This window comes from Psittacula echo, assembly GCF_963264785.1.
Source record: "Psittacula echo genome assembly, chromosome: 2".
NCBI lineage: Eukaryota > Metazoa > Chordata > Aves > Psittaciformes > Psittacidae > Psittacula > Psittacula echo.
Genome location: NC_137737.1, coordinates 5,828,649 through 5,845,217, shown reverse-complemented (window position 1 = coordinate 5,845,217; position 16,569 = coordinate 5,828,649). Strand labels below are relative to the sequence as shown.

The 16,569-nt window shown below is 43.0% G+C and overlaps 2 protein-coding genes across 16 annotated transcripts in view; one reads left to right on the top strand and one right to left on the bottom strand.

The window, feature by feature from the left end:
- The first annotated feature begins 594 nt into the window (after positions 1-594).
- CDV3 (CDV3 homolog) lies at positions 595-16,568 on the top strand. 4 transcript variants are annotated; one of them, XR_013956256.1, is made up of 6 exons: positions 597-1,009; positions 2,862-2,941; positions 4,623-4,774; positions 5,771-5,933; positions 7,178-7,263; positions 7,431-16,568. XR_013956256.1 is itself a non-coding variant. In XM_080610598.1 (5 exons), exons 1-5 carry the CDS (start codon positions 803-805, stop codon positions 7,121-7,123), a joined length of 729 nt encoding a protein of 242 aa, XP_080466724.1. In that variant the 5' UTR covers positions 595-802; the 3' UTR covers positions 7,124-7,171. The 4 variants fall into 4 exon arrangements, 2 of the variants coding, with proteins under 2 accessions (XP_080466724.1, XP_080466725.1); XR_013956257.1 differs by lacking the exon at positions 7,178-7,263 and having other exon boundaries at positions 599-1,009; positions 7,431-13,551; positions 13,823-16,568; XM_080610598.1 differs by lacking the exons at positions 7,178-7,263; positions 7,431-16,568 and adding an exon at positions 6,997-7,171 and having other exon boundaries at positions 595-1,009.
- TOPBP1 (DNA topoisomerase II binding protein 1) overlaps positions 9,068-16,569 on the bottom strand; it is a gene marked incomplete at its 5' end in the record, with an annotated part of 33,075 nt that continues 25,573 nt past the window's right edge. For 3 of the 12 annotated variants that reach the window (XM_080610584.1, XM_080610586.1, XM_080610587.1), the window contains one exon: positions 9,068-16,115. The remainder of the gene's footprint in view (positions 16,116-16,569) is intronic. The other 9 variants (XM_080610595.1, XM_080610596.1, XM_080610585.1 and 6 more) reach the window with 9 other exon arrangements.

Here is a 16,569-nt window from a genome sequence, read left to right as displayed (position 1 = left end):
CCTTGCACCCTTTACAACGGTGCACGGCCCCTTCTGGGCTAGTCACCTCAGCGCACGCTAGGAGAAAACGCCGTTTCCCCTCAAGCGTGGAGAGCGGGGCACAAACCCAGCCGGTAGGACCGGCGGACCGCAGGGGCCGCTGCAGCAGCCCCCTCTAGCACCTCAGCCATTGGTCTCCCGACGGTGACTGGTGATGTGATGTGATGTGATGTGATGTGATCCGATCCGATCCGATCCGATCCGATCCCATCCGATCCCATCTCATCTCATCTCATCTCATCTCATCTCATCTCATCTCATCTCATCCCATGCCACCTCAGCCGCATCCCCCGGCTCAGCTCCCCTCACAGGTAGGCCTGACCGGCTCGAGCTAACGGCCGCCGGGGGCACGCCCCGCCCCACCCCTCCCTCCCGGCTCGGCCCAGCCAATCCCTACCCGCGCCACCGCCTGCCGGCCCGTCACGCAATCCTCACGTCGTGACGTCACTACTCGCCCCCCGGAGACTTCTGACTGGCCGGCGGGCGCGTCCTTCCCCGCAACCTCATTGGCCGGAGCTCTGCAGCGCATGCGCGGGAGGGGGGCGCAGCCCGGAGGCCCCACCCCGTTCCCCTCAGAGGGCCGCCCCCACCGCCACCCCCTCCTTCGGGCCGTGTCAGGCGGCGGCCACCAGCGTGGAGCGCGGCGGCTCGTCCCGCCGGGCCTGCCAGCTGCTGCCGTGCCGGGCTCGCCTGTTGGCCTTGGCCGCCGCTGCGCCCTCCTTCCCCCACAGTCTCTCTAGCCTCGCCGCTGGGAGCCGCCGCCATGGCGCAGACCGAGGAGAGGAGCCTCGACGACTTCTTCGCCAAGCGGGACAAGAAGAAGCGGAAGGAGAAGAGCAGCCGAGGGGCCGCCGCCGCCTCCAACGCCGCCTCTAGCGCTTCGGGGGCGGCCGGAGGAACCCGCCCGGCTGACGGCAGCGGTTCCGGGGCCGCAGCCTCCAACGCCGGCTCCGCCAAGACTACGACCAAGGTGCGGGCGGGAGCGGGGCTGCGCCGTCGGGGCGGCGGTGGGGGAAGGGTCACGGCTTCCTCCCGCCGGCAGGGGGCGCCGCAGTGCCCGGCCCGCGGCGCGGCGCCGCCCGGCCATGCGGGCGCCCGGGGCCGATGGGGCCTGGCGGAGCTCTCGGCCTCGTATCCGCTGGCCAGGGGGGGAAGAGGGTGGGGTGGCCGGTTCCCGGTCTCCGGCTTCGGTCCTACCCAACCCGCCCAGGTTTCTGGGCCTCGACGCGTGGTAACGGCCGGAACTGGAGGTTTGGATTAGGTGACGGCTGTAGGCCACCTGGGTTTGTGGCCTATGGACATCGGTGATACGGTGCCCCGGCTCTGCAGGCAAAGTACGCCGAGCTCATTGCCTTCTCCATTGCCAGCAAGGGTTGTATTGTCAGTCATTAGTCCTTTTTGTACCGAATTAGAGTGAAGCGACGGGAATGCGAGAGAAGCTTGAGTGCTCATAGTTGAGTTAGTGCCTTACAACTGGCCATGCTGTGTATTTTAAACAATTTAAGGAACACTGATATTTCTCAGTGTTCTTTAACTTGCGGAGCTTGACACCAGCAGTAGCTCCCTAAGTAGACCAAGGTCAGGGATACTCTTTAGCTGCTCAGTTGCTTGTAAAATAATACGTGGTTTTGATTGAAGCTTGTACTTGAAATAGAGACTAAGATCATTATATGTGAAGGTACGTTTGGAAACAGTGATGTTTCCATGGAGATGGGGATATAAGAAATCCAAGAGATTTTAGAGCTGTAGGCTCAGGCTCTTCCAAAAGACTGGATCTTCAGCAGACGGTGCAATACATCAGGTCATTTTCTGCTTCTGCTGTTACTTTAAAGCAGGTCAAAGTTTTCCTGCTAGAGTTGATAATGTAAAGATCCTAGGACAGGGCTCTTAAAAGAAGCTGTATTCCCAGCTGAAGGGGGCCATGCCATTGGCGGCCGTTGCTTGCTGGGTCTTCATATTTGAAGTAATAAAACTGCATTTCATGTACAGTGTAGGAATTACGTTAAAGTTAAAGCCGAGTAACTTTAATTAGGCGGAGTGTGTGTGTCTTAAAGATGTGACTAGAAACATGGGAGGCCTGCTTTTTTGGTCCATTTCTGGCCTACCTTATCCCCAGAATCTGCTGATTACACAATAGGACAAAATTGATTTCTCCAAACACGTAATCAAAATCCTGTTTTAAAACCTTAAAGTGGGGCTCTCCAGAGACTTATATTCCACTAGTTTTGTGTGCTCAGATTGCTGTGGGATTTGAAGCTGACCTTTTTACTATTCTAAAAACACTATTAAAAAGCCAAGAAAGGCTGTAAATGTGGTTGTGAATGTAAAAAAGTTAAATGTACCAGTATTAATCTTTGTCATAAATCCACTGTAAGCTGTTCCAAATGCCCTTTAATGTTTGGCTCATGAAATAAATGATGGAAAAGTAAATCTAAAGCCTTGTGTGCATTCAGGCTGTCACAGAAGCTTACCTTCTGTGTAAAGTAAAGGGAGAGGTCTTGCCCATATATTTTCCTGGTTCTGTGCTGCCCTTTGACTTTCAACTGGATTTTTACTGACATGATTTGGTTTTCTATCACTTGAACAACTGTTTTTGCTGGGGCATCTCTTAGCTGTGGCAGTGAGTTAGTCAGCTCACAAGTGCATCACATATGGTCAGTTAGGGGAGGAGGGAGTGGAATTCTTTCCCAGTTGGCAGTGGTGCACATAGATCGGTTTCCCATGGAATTGCACCTTCACCCTTAGTTTTCTTTTTATTATCTTAGCTACAGTCTTCTACTCTCAGTGTAAAGAATCTAACTTGTATTTCTCTCTTCTTATAGGAAGAAGATGATTGGAAGGAGTTTGAGCAAAAGGAAGAAATTGATTATAGTGGTCTTAGAGTTCAGTCCATGCAAATAAGGTACTACTATTTTTGTTAATTCTTCTCTCCAGTATAATCATTAGCTGTGCCTAAAAACTATGTTCTTCAGAGCTGCCTCCAGGGAGTCCAGTTAAACAGAGGTTTGAAATATTTCTTTTAGTGCAGAAGTTTGCTGAGGTTTGACTGTTCTCTGATAATGTTCTCTTTATTATCTGTATCTCTGTGGATTCTCCAGGTTTGTCTGGGGTTCAGATTTTTATTACAAATGCTTACCTTGCCCTCTGTAAAGATAGTGAAATAGGAATTTTTCTGAGGGAGGAGTGCAAGGCAGTAATTCCCACTGAATCATTGGACTGCTGTAAGGGTAGCTGACTCAATCCATTCAGCATCTCAGTTTGGGGAGTGAATTCCTGAGCCATTTCATTTTTATGTCAAAAAACCCCATCCTATGCCATGCCATTGAAGTGGCTAATCACATGTCTGAATAGACAAGTGACAACTGGGCTGCTGCTTCACTGCCTCTTCGTACTGTTTGCATTCCGGATGCTTTTGGTGCTGTGGCACATCCTCAGGCACATGGAAGCTTCTGCCAGAGGATTTTATAGCTACTCAGTAGGTTCAAGGGAAGAGTGGAGAAGTAAATGGAAGAGCAACCTACTGGAGGTTATAAATTATCCAGCTCTGGAGATCTCTTTGCTGAAAATAAGCCACGGAGTCTGTGGTGGGAGTGGGATTTGTGCGCTTGCTCTGCTCTGGCTAGCCTGTAGGCATCTGCTTTTGACTGGAGTTTAAAATAGGAGAGTAATGTGTTTAGGCTCTTGGTCCAGCTTACTGTGATTGTTACTGTGTTTCGACAATAAAAGGCCATTTAATTGTAAGAAATTAAAGATATTTTTAACTGTTCCTTGATTACTTATGCAGAAAACTTATCCAGTCATGATGAGCGTGTTATAACTTCTGTATTCCCACTTTGGTGCTGCGATGCACATGAGTGGCTTTGGTTTTTCAATAGCCTCCCCCTGTACCTCTGTCCCATTACACCACCACACAGCTTTCTGTAGCAGCTTTGTTTAGCAGCTTATTTGGAGTCTTTTGACTATTTCTGTGCAAAACAGAATTGTCTAAATAAAATAGAGTCGGGCTTTTTTGGAATATTTCTCTTTAAAAACTGGAGTAATTCTGTCTGTGGTTTTTTTGATTCCCTCTTTTAAAAACCCAACCAGACAGCACTGACTTAGTTTGTAGATTGTCTTGGTATGGGCAATAGGAATGTTTCTCAGTAGTGGTTACAGGGAGGGGGAGCTCAGGACTTGCTTTCTGTCACTATATTTTTCCACTTTTTCTTCCTCTTGAGTAAAGCATTTTATGAAAGCAGGACTTGTAGCCCTTTCCTTCCTTAGCTTCTCCTCGTTTCCAAACGCACGATTGTCTTGTTAAGTAACTTGAAGCACAAAATAAGAAATCAGTTTATTAGGGTCACTTAGTACAGTTTGAATTCTTCTTTAGGAACTTTTTTCCTTCTCACTTGCCAAGTTATGTAGCAGTGTACCAAAGCTGTTCAGGTGGAAGTACCAGTGCAGTGGTTACAGGACTAATGGAGTCTGGTTAAATCCAGTATCTTCAGTGCTGTAGCTGTGAAGTCTTGTTTCTGGTGATTGTATAGCCTTTGGTGAGTCTTAAACCTGTGTGTAAAAGGCTACTTATCATTGCTCTTTTTTAGTGAAAAAGAAGATGAAAAAGATGATGATGAAAGTGAAAAAAGAGAAGACCACGGTGACCACTGGGAGGAGACTGGTGGTGGTGGTGTAGACAGATCATCTGGTCCTTGGAACAAGTCAGCTCCTGCGCCGGCACCTGTCGTCGAACCAGTTGGTAAATTTAACTCAGAGTTGTTGCCTTCTCTAACCAGAAGCATATCGGGTGGAATGAAGCTCCTCAGAGTAGAGCTCATGGAACAGTTCCTATTCAGGCATATTTTAACAAACTAGTGGCTTGGTTGACATACTAGGAAGTGAAGTTTTCTTGTAAAGGGATCTGAGGAACTGAATTGATAGCACTGTCAGGTACTTTAAGAAAACACAAGTGGAAGGGTTTTTGGTTTTGGCTGAAGGCGATCTCTCTGCTTTGCTATCTGCAAAATACCTGTTAGAAGCATTTCTGTTGATCCAGAAATACTGCTTTGACAATCAAGTGGATGTTCAGCAAATATCTGCTGTGTAGATGGCAGTTCTTGAGTAGGGTTCTATGGTTGGTAGGATGCATTTCAAATCTGCTCTAGGGCACAGAGAGCATGACATTGTGAAATTGATTCTTTAACTGGGATAGGACTTCAGTGGAGATAAATTACTTAGATGTGATCTGAGTTCAGACTGTTCTCTTCCATGGAGAAACTCATTGCAAAGTGGGCTGCTGTGCTTTCTCTTGTTTGTACAAGCAAAGAGATCAAATTAATTAATTACTTCATTGTAGATTGTTACAGTAAATATGAACTATTTGGGAATTCTCTTCTGGATCTGGAGAGGTGCTTGAAGTAAGATTCAGCAAATACCTAATTACGTGTTTACATCTCTAGTTTTAAATATAAGCTGCTAATAAATAGCAGATAAGAAACATGAAGTCCTCATCATTGCTTTTCGTTCCTTGAACTTTGTGAAGCAATACACTGAAGCCACATTTTAATTTGACTACTAAATATAGTTTAAATCAGTTTAAATGTCTGAAATACTTGCTTCCAGAGCTTTTTAAAAGTGCAGAAAACGTACCTGTAAGATTCTTTTCTCTTTATCATTTGCGTTTTGGTTTTTTTTGGTGGTGTTTTCCAGATATGAACGCAAACTTCTTTTGTCTAAATCTTATTCTTATACCCAGTTACAGAAGCCCCCGAGCCAGTTCAGACTGGTGGTGTGTACAGGCCTCCTGGTGCCCGGGAGGGTGGCAGGCCACGGAGAGCACAGCAAGGACCACCAGAAATCTATAGTGATACGCAGTTCCCATCACTGCAGTCCACCGCCAAGCTTGTAGACAGTCGAAAGTAAGTACATCCCTATGAGATGCATTTTAACTGCCTTCTCTAAGGTCTTGCTTCGGTTTATAGCTTAAGCCTGAATCTTTCAAGAGAGGAAAGAAATAACTAAGAAGTTATTTATGGGAAACAGGATTTTCCAACTCTAGGAAGGGCTTCCCGTGAAATAATTTTCATAGGACACAGCTCAGTGAAGTAGCCAAACAAGACTGCCCGTTACCTTATCTTTGACTTGCTGAAGGGTTTTCCTGAAGCAGAATATTGCTGTAGCAATGATAGCATCTGGTTCCCTGAGATACTAGCCACAGTGAGGCTCTGTGTTACTACCATCAGTAGGCATGAGTAGGATGGCTCGAGGACACTGCCTTCTCATTAGAGATGTGAAGATGAATTAGATTCCTTCTTAAATGGAGGAATGCGATTTAGTACCAATATAAATCAATAAACCTGCTGTTGGAACTTTGGGTTACAATGATGAGCTCCCACAGTTTGCTGAAGGGTAATTTTTTTTGTGGTGCTGAAGACTTGGAGTCTCACCCTGCTTTAGAGTCTTCATCTTTTCACAGCCTTATTCCCTACAGAAGATATAGTTAGGCCAGTACATAATTCACTTGGGTTCTCTGTTTCTTCTGGGATTTTTTGGGTTTGTTTTCTTTTTTCCTTTTTTTTTTTTTTGTGTGGCTTTGTCTGCTTGGCAAATGAGCTGTGCTGTCATTGCTCTTTTAGGGTTTGAAGGGTGCAGATTGAGCTAAGAGGAAATTCTGAGTGAGCATTCTAGAGATAGACTTCTGCCTTCTAAAACCTATTTTTCATAAATGCACTGAAAGTTACTTTGAGAATGTTAATACTGAAACTTGGAATGTGATCTGAATTGTAGTGGGTGATGAGCTTATTCTGGAGATAAGGTTTTTCAAGATTTGCTTGGGAATGCTTGGCTGTTATGTTAAAACTTTAAACCTTAAGTGTTCTGTGTTCATAATGGTTTTGTTGGGCTGGGGTGGAAGTAGACTAGAAATTCACAATTCACAAGCTAGTGATAAGATATTTACTGATTACATTTATTTTCCCTTAGGGATAAAGAAATGGAGAAGAGCTTTGAAGTAGTAAAACACAAAACTAGAGGTAGGGATGAGGTCTCAAAAAACCAGGCACTTAAACTTCAGCTAGACAACCAGTATGCTGTGCTTGGGGATCAGTAGAGCTGCATACACATTACAATTAAGGAATGCTTTTTTGGTAACCCTTCTACTAAGGTAACTAAACTACAGCTAACGGCTATGATGAACATGCCACCTTATTTCTGCTGGATCTACTGCAGCAAGTGCAGACTACTTTTGATGTAAGTGCTTGGTTCTCCTCCACTATGGAAGCATAATATGTTACAACTTCTCCATTGGAAATGGGGCAGATTAAATGTAAATGATTGAACAAGAGTCATCAGTGTTCTTTAATTGCTCAGAAAGATACCTTCAGCCAGTGGTCATTTCAAAATCTTTTTATGTTCAGATACTGAGCCTTCGTAAAGGTTGACTACCTCAGACTTGCTGCACTCATTGTGGACACCATGTGGATCACAACTTCTGGAAGAGAAGGTTACAGCTGTTTTAGTGGCCATCTGAAACTTGAAACCAGCTCTACTGGATTCCTGTCAGAAATCCTGCAGAAGTCAGCCATTTGGTTCCAATTTGCTATAACAAAGATTTAAGTGACCTTAAATGACAAACGTATTCTGTTCCCCTTCTGAGGAATCCTGTCATGTTGTAGCCATAGCCTACTAGAGACTTCTGGAGCGTACCAATACCACTCATGCTACCCAAGTATAACAGAGCTGTAGTTTATTTACCTTTTTAGATAGCTGTACTGAAGTAACTGCAAAACAAATTAAAACTCACTATCAGATTGGAGGAACAATGGGTTTGAATGGTTTGTTTGCATTAGCCATTTTCACAGTTGTCTGTTGAAGCATTCTTATTTTTCCTGTTCTCCACAAACAAATGCCTGCCTTGTTTCTGATATCAAATCACAGTATATTTAAGTAATGATGAGATGTTGTAGTGAAATAGGGTTTATTTTGGCTTTTGTCATGAGGTTTGTCTTTCCTACCCTACAGCATTAAGAGTTTTTTTTACACAGAGGTATCCAGACTCTTTTAAGTAAAGAATTTGACTTTTGAAAATGAGATATGTGGCAGTAGTGGTACTAGATAAAAACTTCTCCTCTATTAAAGAGTGACTCGTTTGCTGAAAGATAATGGTTACTTGATAACCAGAATAATGTAGTATGCAGAGGGATAACTAGAGCTGGTAAGCCTTATTTGTTTGGCTACTTCTGTGAAGCATGCAGGCTTTTTGAGGCAGAAATCCTCTATGTAAAACTCAAATGCTGTTTATTCAAAGTTGGGAAGTTTAGTACTAATGGAAGGCAGTGACTTCTTCAAGTTATTTTCATCTCTGATTTGAGTGGAAGTAGGCAAAATGGCACTGATACACTAAGAATATAGGACACTGCCCCCAACACTGATTTGATGAACCAAACCTGTCAAGTACCAAAAGTGTCCTGCTGTAACTGCTTTTCTCTTCTCTGAATTCTTATACCAGAAGCAAAATGAAGTAAAATAGTGGCATGCTCCAGTGTTGAGGTTTCTCAGAGTAAATGCCAAAAACTAGACCCAACATCTATAGGAGTTGCCAATGGCAAGAAAAACCAGGGAACAAAACAAAACTTGTTGGCTCGTGTGGTAGTTGTGTGTATGTGCAGAAGATGAGGTTAGTGCAGGAATCGCCTCACTGCGTTTCCTTTGACTAACTGCTGACTTGCTTTAAATCTGCTTCTCTGAGGCCAATGGGAATTTTGCTGTTGACTTCAGTGGGGCTGGGGCTTCACCTAAGTCTTTTGTGCACAGACTAAAACTGGCCTTGCCCTTGCAGAGTTACCTGTCTCTAAAACTTCTGCTAGAAGCTGCTATTAAAGAGGGCTCAAGAGACTATCCTTAACGTTTGAGAGTTCATTTGGAAACAAAACCTCACAGAAAGACTTGTACCAATACCTTGGACTCTGAGCCATGTATTTTCCTTGAAAATACGTTGTTGCCAGCAAAACTGTTGATTTGTCACTAGAGATTTCTGTGGAATTCATGGTAAATGGACACGTTGCTTGATGTGGTAGAGACATGAAAGCTTAAAACACTTTTCTTGATGCTCTAAAGGGATTGGGATCACCAGTGAACTGAGTTTTAGTCTACTGCATGAAGGGTAGATGAGACTGTCCATTGTACCATCTTTGAGGTGTTGGGCATGAATTCTGGCAGTTCAAGAAAACCCTGTAACAGTTTCAAATCAAATAAAATGGAAATACGGAGTCTGGAGTCTAATGAATCTTTACCTTTAGTTCTAGCTTATGACAGCTGAGGAGACACAGAGCATTTGGATCTCTTAAAGGACAGGCCATGGAGTGGGTAGTCAGCCTTATGGTCAGGTGGGCTGTGTGTAAGAGCTTATAGCAGTGGATTCTAATATGACTTCTGTTTGTACAGAGAAGTTTAGCTGCTTCCTGTCAGAGTGTCTTCTTATTCCCACCCTATATGACTGGGTTGAGATTGTGAATTGAGTGTGAATGAAGCTTTGATTTGCTTTTCACTTGAAAGCAGCTCTGCTAAATCAAAGAATGAAATAACCCCATAAAACCTCTTGGATGGGTGCTGCCACCAGAGTCCATCAGCTACTGGTAACTAGAGCTGTTAACTCTGGGAGGCTTTTCTTAAGCATTTCATTCCAGGTTCTTTCTGGAGGCATCAAGGAAAAGAAAGAAAACGCAGCAATTTCCATAGCACAGAATGTTAAACTATTGAAAACTGTTTCTCATGTTAAATATCGCTGCCACGAACTAGCAAAAAACCAGTTGTCAGTATCTTCCTGTAACAACGAATTGTTCTGCATGCCCGAAATCTTGGAAGTCGTCCCTCTGTGGAAGCTCAGTATGCTTTTAAGACTCTGAAGTCCAACTTTACCTGGTTTGTTGTTGCATCCATTCGAGGCACGCTGAGACCGTCCGTGTCATTCCTTCAGAATGCTTCTTGAAGGCTCATTCCATAAATGAAGGATTGTAGAAATGAGATTCTTGGTACCAGTCAGTAAAATGCTGTTGTGTGCTGCTTCCGAACCTGTAACATGCTTTTGTGGTGGCTTAGTTGTTAGTTTCCAACTTCAGGGTTCCATTTTACTTAGTCTCTGACATGAAATGAAAATACAGCTGTGAAGTTATCGACCTGCTGGTAAAACATTTAAACGTCCAGTACCTAAAGGGAAAGGAACAGTTGGGATTTGTGAATGCAGTCTGTATTTAAGGAATGTTAAAATGCCAAAAACTAGATCATTTTTAATAAAGTTGGACTTCCCAAATGCCTGCTGTAGGAATCTGGCATCTGTATTTCCTTGAAGTGATGATAAACATAGAAGAGGATTAGTTTTGACCCCTGCTGCCCCTGGTTTAGCTGTGCCATGTTTAATCTTACTCACAAATGAAGAAGAATTGACAACAAAAAGCGAACGTCTCCTGCTCCTTCAGTTTTGTCTCTCTAGTTACCTTTACCAGTCATGTCCAAAGTAACTCTCTTGCAAAACCTGGGAATAGCTGAATTGTTAATGGTACAGACTGTTACGGACCTGACACCAGTGTTTTGGTGTCTGCATGTGCTGGCTCTTGGAAACTCTTTCACCACAACATGCTGTTTAGGTCAGGTAAACACCATATAAACGTGATAGGGCTGCACATCTTGGAGTTTGCTTATCTGAGCTTTTGCAATACTTGCTGAGGTTGTTTTCCTGTCTAAGTTCAGCCTGGTTGAGTAGTTTTAAACTTGCTTGGGGTTTTCTGTCAAATACCGTAACTAACTTGAGCAGATGATTCATTTTTAGATTAATACAGCTTCATGTACTTAAAGGGTGCTTAGTTACAAGGTATTAATACATTATTCTGTCCAATACTGACATGGTCAGAGAAATGAATACCTCCTGTTTTACATGACCAATTTGTATCAGAGGCCCAAGAAACTAAATATATCAAAACCACCTCGAGTACTTCACAATCTTTCTGAATAGCCACAATCTAGGTTTCAGCACCTGGCTGTAACTGAGTTCCCAAATTGTCCCCTCTCTGCTTTCAGCTTTTAATTTCACAAATTGATTTTGAGGGCAAATTTGGCCTTTTTTGGGGAATGTAACCAAAATAACAGGCATTTACATTTCAGAGATGAATTAGGTACATAACAAAGGGGGAGGAAATCTGATGGGTATTTGCTAAGGAGTTCTGAAGAAAAAGTTTAAAGGGTGGCTTGTCTGCGTCCAGGTTCATACAAGAACCTGCTTCAAATGATGGAAGAAGAAACGGCAGCAGAAAACAGCTCAGGAGTCTAATACTGATTTGGATAAGTTATAACGATCATGGACCTAAAGTTCGGCTTCTAAAGCACCACGTTCTACCATGTTCTGTTTGAAGTGAAACTGAACAGGAAGGAAGAGATCTTTATTCTTTTTAAATAAGGGAGATTGGAAATTATGCAAATATAACAGGAGGTAAGAGAGGGATTTGGAAGGGGGTTTTCCTAAAGGATAGTATTAGATGAATAGCCTGGGGCGCAGGGAGTGGAGTGTAAGTGGTTGAGTAGAAGTGCTGCTTTCACAAGTGACAGATCCATCTGACTTGAAATGAGGCAATGTGGAGTTTAGTACTTAAGGAAACCATCCCATTTTCTTTTTTCCCTTTAAAGAAAAGGATTGGGAATACCTGTCCAGAGAGAAGGTAGAGTTTTGCATTGGTCCAAAGCTGTTTAACCGGTTGCCTGTGGAGAGAACAGAGAAAGGACAAATTCCAAGATAGCTCAGCAATCTTCTTAGGAAAAAACTTGTTTCATATTTAAGAAAACTTTCTTGCTTCTGCGTGATAAAAAGCTGGAATGCTGATTCAAATTGCTGTGAAGACATTTTCTTCTATTGTGAAGCATCTTCTAATGGTACGTATACCATAGGCTTGTGTTCAGTAACTTAGAATGTATGCTGGTACAGCAAGGCTGATGAAGTTCAGGGGCTGCTATGCCAGAATACAACTATTGGAAATGTTAATTAACAATGTTAATGAATCACCAGAACAAGGAGTTCAGCTGGAATACCAGAATGGAAAAGATTGTCTAAAATGACTGCATGCGCTGAAAAGCAGCCCATTTTGTAGCAAGAGCATGGACCCAGGAGAGTGGGATTTGACCTTGGTTTTCCACTGACCTGCTGTGTTAACTTCAAGCAGTTTAGGTTCCCTTTGCCTCAGTTTCCCCAGCTGTACCAAAAAACCCCAGCCACCTACCTCACAGGGGTGTTGTGAGGCCAAAGCTGCTCCTTGTCAAGGGCTGGGACTGCTGGAAGGTGCAGCAGAGGACTAAAAACCTTCATTAGAGGATCTTTATATTGGCTTTCATTACAGTATTTTAATACTACTTTGGGAAAGGCTTATTTCTACAGAATGTAAAATGCATTCTAACTACGTATTATGTAAGTACACTTATTTTAGTATGGATGGGTAAGGAAAAGGTTTGGGCTGAGCACTCCATCTAAATGGTATTTCATCTCTAATTCTCTGTGCAACACAAATGGTATATTAATACAAGGCTTTTTGGGTTTTATGTGGAATACATGAAATCAATTTTGCTCTATGTTGTAAACCCCATGTCTGAAAATCCTTGTTCACAGTGGATAGCCATCTCTTATAATGTGGCTGGTTTAAAGTTGATTCCAATTATGTGAACTAGAAATGTTCACTGTTGGAAGTATGTATTTGTGTCAGGGTACTAAGTGGTGTTTTGTGATAGGAAAGTAGTTTTCTTCTTTCACTGTAAACACACCTTTGTCCTGCTCTTTATCCTTTCCCATGTTGAAGTAGCATGCAAGTACAATGGAAATAGGGGAGAGAGTAATCTTAACTTTTAAAGTCTTGGATTGAGGCAGGCTGTGGAGGAAAAAAAAATTAGGAAATAGATGAGGAAATAAAACAGAAGGACACAGTTGCCCATGGGGAGGCCTCTGTCAAAGGGATAAAGAAATACTCAGAAGGCAGAGCTGAGGGGAAGGCAGGAGAGAAAGGCATATAGATACAGAAGTGGTGATTACCCTATCTGCTTACCTCCTGTTTATCAGTTAACTGCAACTGAAGGAACATGACGAAATGATTGTTAGGAATACTACAGGCCCTTGTCTGCTGTAATGGTGAGATCAAGGCTCATTGCTCAGCTTTCACAGTGGGCCTTCACTGGAGAAGCAGAGAACATGATGGTGGCATGCATGCAAACAGACTGCAGCTCTGGTGGGACTGGCCAGAGGTGAGGCCTGGCAGCTGTTTTCTTTTCCTGATGTTTTTCTCACTGCAGCACCTCTAAGACAGTTGTTCCTCTGCATCAGCCATGACAATGCTCTGTCAGAAATGATCACTGCTAAATTTCAGCAGACTAGTGCAGTTGCTTCAGAGGAAGTGTTGAAGTAGCTGAATTACAAGCATTAAAGAATAACACAGGGAGCTTTTCGGAATACTTAGTGATGATGAGTGACATTGAGGTCAAGAGAGTTGAAGGTGGCTTAAAATGACTGAGGTAAATATCCTGCTATATGGTGGGGAAGAGAATTACTTTAAAGATGTAGATCATCTATCCTTTTTCCCTTTTAATAAACAAATGACTTCGGTCTTAATGTCTTTCCAGTTACAAAGAGCTGCTTCTGCCATTCTCTTATCACTTTCCTCCCTGTACTTTCCTAATCTGTCAATTTTAAAGATGCTGATGAAACAGCAAATACTCACTGAGGCTCTCTTTAAGAGAAATACATGCTGTAATGTTTTTCCGTATTATTCTGTCTTTAATACAGCCTAATACCTTATTCGCTTTCTTGACTGCAACTACACATTGAGCAGATGTCTTCATCAAGCTGTCCATGGTGATGCCTAGATCGTCCCTTTGAAAGATCACAGCTAACTCAGAATCCACCAGAGCATGTATGAGCGGTTTAAAGCCTTTCCAGTGTTCACTGCCTTGGGTTTCTTTTCTCTCACCACTGAATTGCCAAGTTTACAGAGGGATTTAGCATCCCTTGGCACTCACCCCTTTCCTAGTGCTGACAAACCCAACAACTTCCTGTGGGCATTGACTTTTGCCATCCAATGTACTTCAGTCTTCAGTTTCATGCGTATAACCCCACTCTCCCTACCACTGGTTAGCGCATGGCACACTCCTACCAACTTTTACTTAACCTGATCTTTTCTGTTCTATTTCTTGTCTCCTGTATTGAGTTTTCTTCCTAGCTCAGTTATAGCATTGAAGTAACCAAGTTAAAACTGCTTTATTTCAAGTAATTTGCCTCCAGAAAGCTGTTGAAATGTCATCACAAGCTTCCTTTTTTTCCATTAAAACAAATCACTTACCCTGTACCTCTTTCAGAGTATGTACAACCCCAACAAAATGATTCAAACTGTAAAAACAGGCCGATAAAAGAACAAATATATTGAGAAACAGTTAAAACAGTCTGAGTTTGATCTCTCAGAGCTTAGCTTCATTGGTTTCAGTGGAGTTATTTGTGTCACATGAGGCCAGTTCCATTAAAACTTGATTTGAGATCTTCTCACTTGAAGTCTAAATACAGCAGCTGGAAAGGAACACAATGAACAAGCCCCATAGCAAACTTGCTTTAAGTTTCTGGGTTATTCTGCTCCAATGTTTGTGGCAGAGATGAAGCAGATGTATTACTGAAGCAGATGTATTACTGGGTCTCTGAACAGCAACCAGCTGGGCTCAGCCACGCTTAGTTGGACATACCTGTTGTAGTGTTTAACTGGACTTTGAAATTAGATTACAGGAGTTAAGATGGAGATGAGTGCAGCAACACTGGATGACAGGCTTAGTCTTTGTAGTTTGTTTCATCTCTTCACATTCTCATCTTGTACTTTAAAGATGGTACAGCTGTAAAGAAGGTTAAGTCCTTAAGTGCTGACTGCATTTACCAGCAATGTTGTATTTATAAATACAAAGGGGATGTCACGAGGGAAGACTCAAGCCTGTTGGAATGCACAGCCTGCCTCTTGAGAGCTGCACTGTCTCAGTACCAGAATACTGCATCATATACAACAGCTGCTGTCCAGTTCTAATAAAGATGGGTAGTATGAAGAACATACCTTGGATTTTTCATCCAAATAGTGTCCGGTGTTCTGTTCCACCACTACCACTATTCTGTCAAAAAGAAATTGTGGCTGCTAGCGTTTATAAAGCTGGCAAATTGGAGCTGAGGTGTCGGTTGATTCTGCGGGGATGAGGGGGAACAGAGCAGATCAGGAGTAACTGAGAGCTGTTAGTGTGGGACAGGGTATGAAAGACTCCTCTCTACTGCTACACTCATCAAAGCCATGTCTTGCCACTGTAAATCCTCACTGTGTCATCTACTCCCCGTGACCTTCAGGACTGACTAGTTGGTTCTCTGATTGTGCACTGTCTTTAATCTGGGAATTAGGTAGAAGGCAAACTGGCTTTGTGAACTGGCATGACAGGGTTTTCTAGACAACTGGCTCTGCTGATGGTTTTGGTTGCTTTGGGTTTTTTTCTACAACTCAAAGCCCAGCAAAAATCTCCTGATTTGACCTATTTTCACCCCAGAGCATTCCCTCATTTTGTTCACCTACGTTATTACCATGCCAAAGATTTCTACTCAGGTGCCTGAATTATTCACCACTGTAGAAATTTACCATTTAGAAAGCTCTATAAGCAAAAACGGAGTCTTGATCATGCTGTATTTCTTCAGTCTGGGCTCCCAGCATCAAAACATGACTCCATCTGTTACAAAACTGCTTAGCAAGTAAATGTGGTCTCCATGGGGAATTTAAACTTAGACCCTGGAAGGCTACACATGAGCCTAATTCCCATGGAAAGAGCAAAATGAAGGCAGGAAGCACTGGTCACAGTACAGCACAGTTCAACTATGAGAAGGAGTAGGGTTGCATGACTGGTAACATGCTAGCTCAAACAAAACTGGCTTACCTGGACAGCAGGGTCTGGCCTAAAGCCTTTATTTTTTTAATGAAGAGATGACTGAAGAATAGTCTCTGTAACTGTAAAACCAGGAAACTGAATTTGCTTTCAGCAGTGTACCAGAATGTTTCAGCACCAGACTGAACCTGAAGAAATGAAGATAAAGCCATTTAAGTGCTTACTGTAGTGCAAAAGAACAAATGATACCATCTGGTTGGGAAAAGGGGTGGCTGGGAGCCCCCTGAGCACAGCAGAAACTGCTTGAGCCAAAGTTGAGTACAATATGATCTGAGAATCCCTGTGTGGCCCCCACACTTAACACAGGAACCTAATGGTGCCTGTATGTTTATATATATAGTTTAGAGTTATAATTTAAGTTCCAAACCTGAACTCCATTGTTTTGGCAGTAGATTTTTTTCACCCTGGTTTACCTCGCATGGCTTCTGCAGATGACAGCTTCAAACTGTGCAGTGCACACACCCCTTGTTGCCCTTTTTGTGCCACGTTAGAGGAACGGTATCAAACTCTGTAAAGCACTTTTGTGATGTTTCCTGTGAAGAAAGCTGAAGAAAATAAACTGATCTTTAACTGAATTCATAC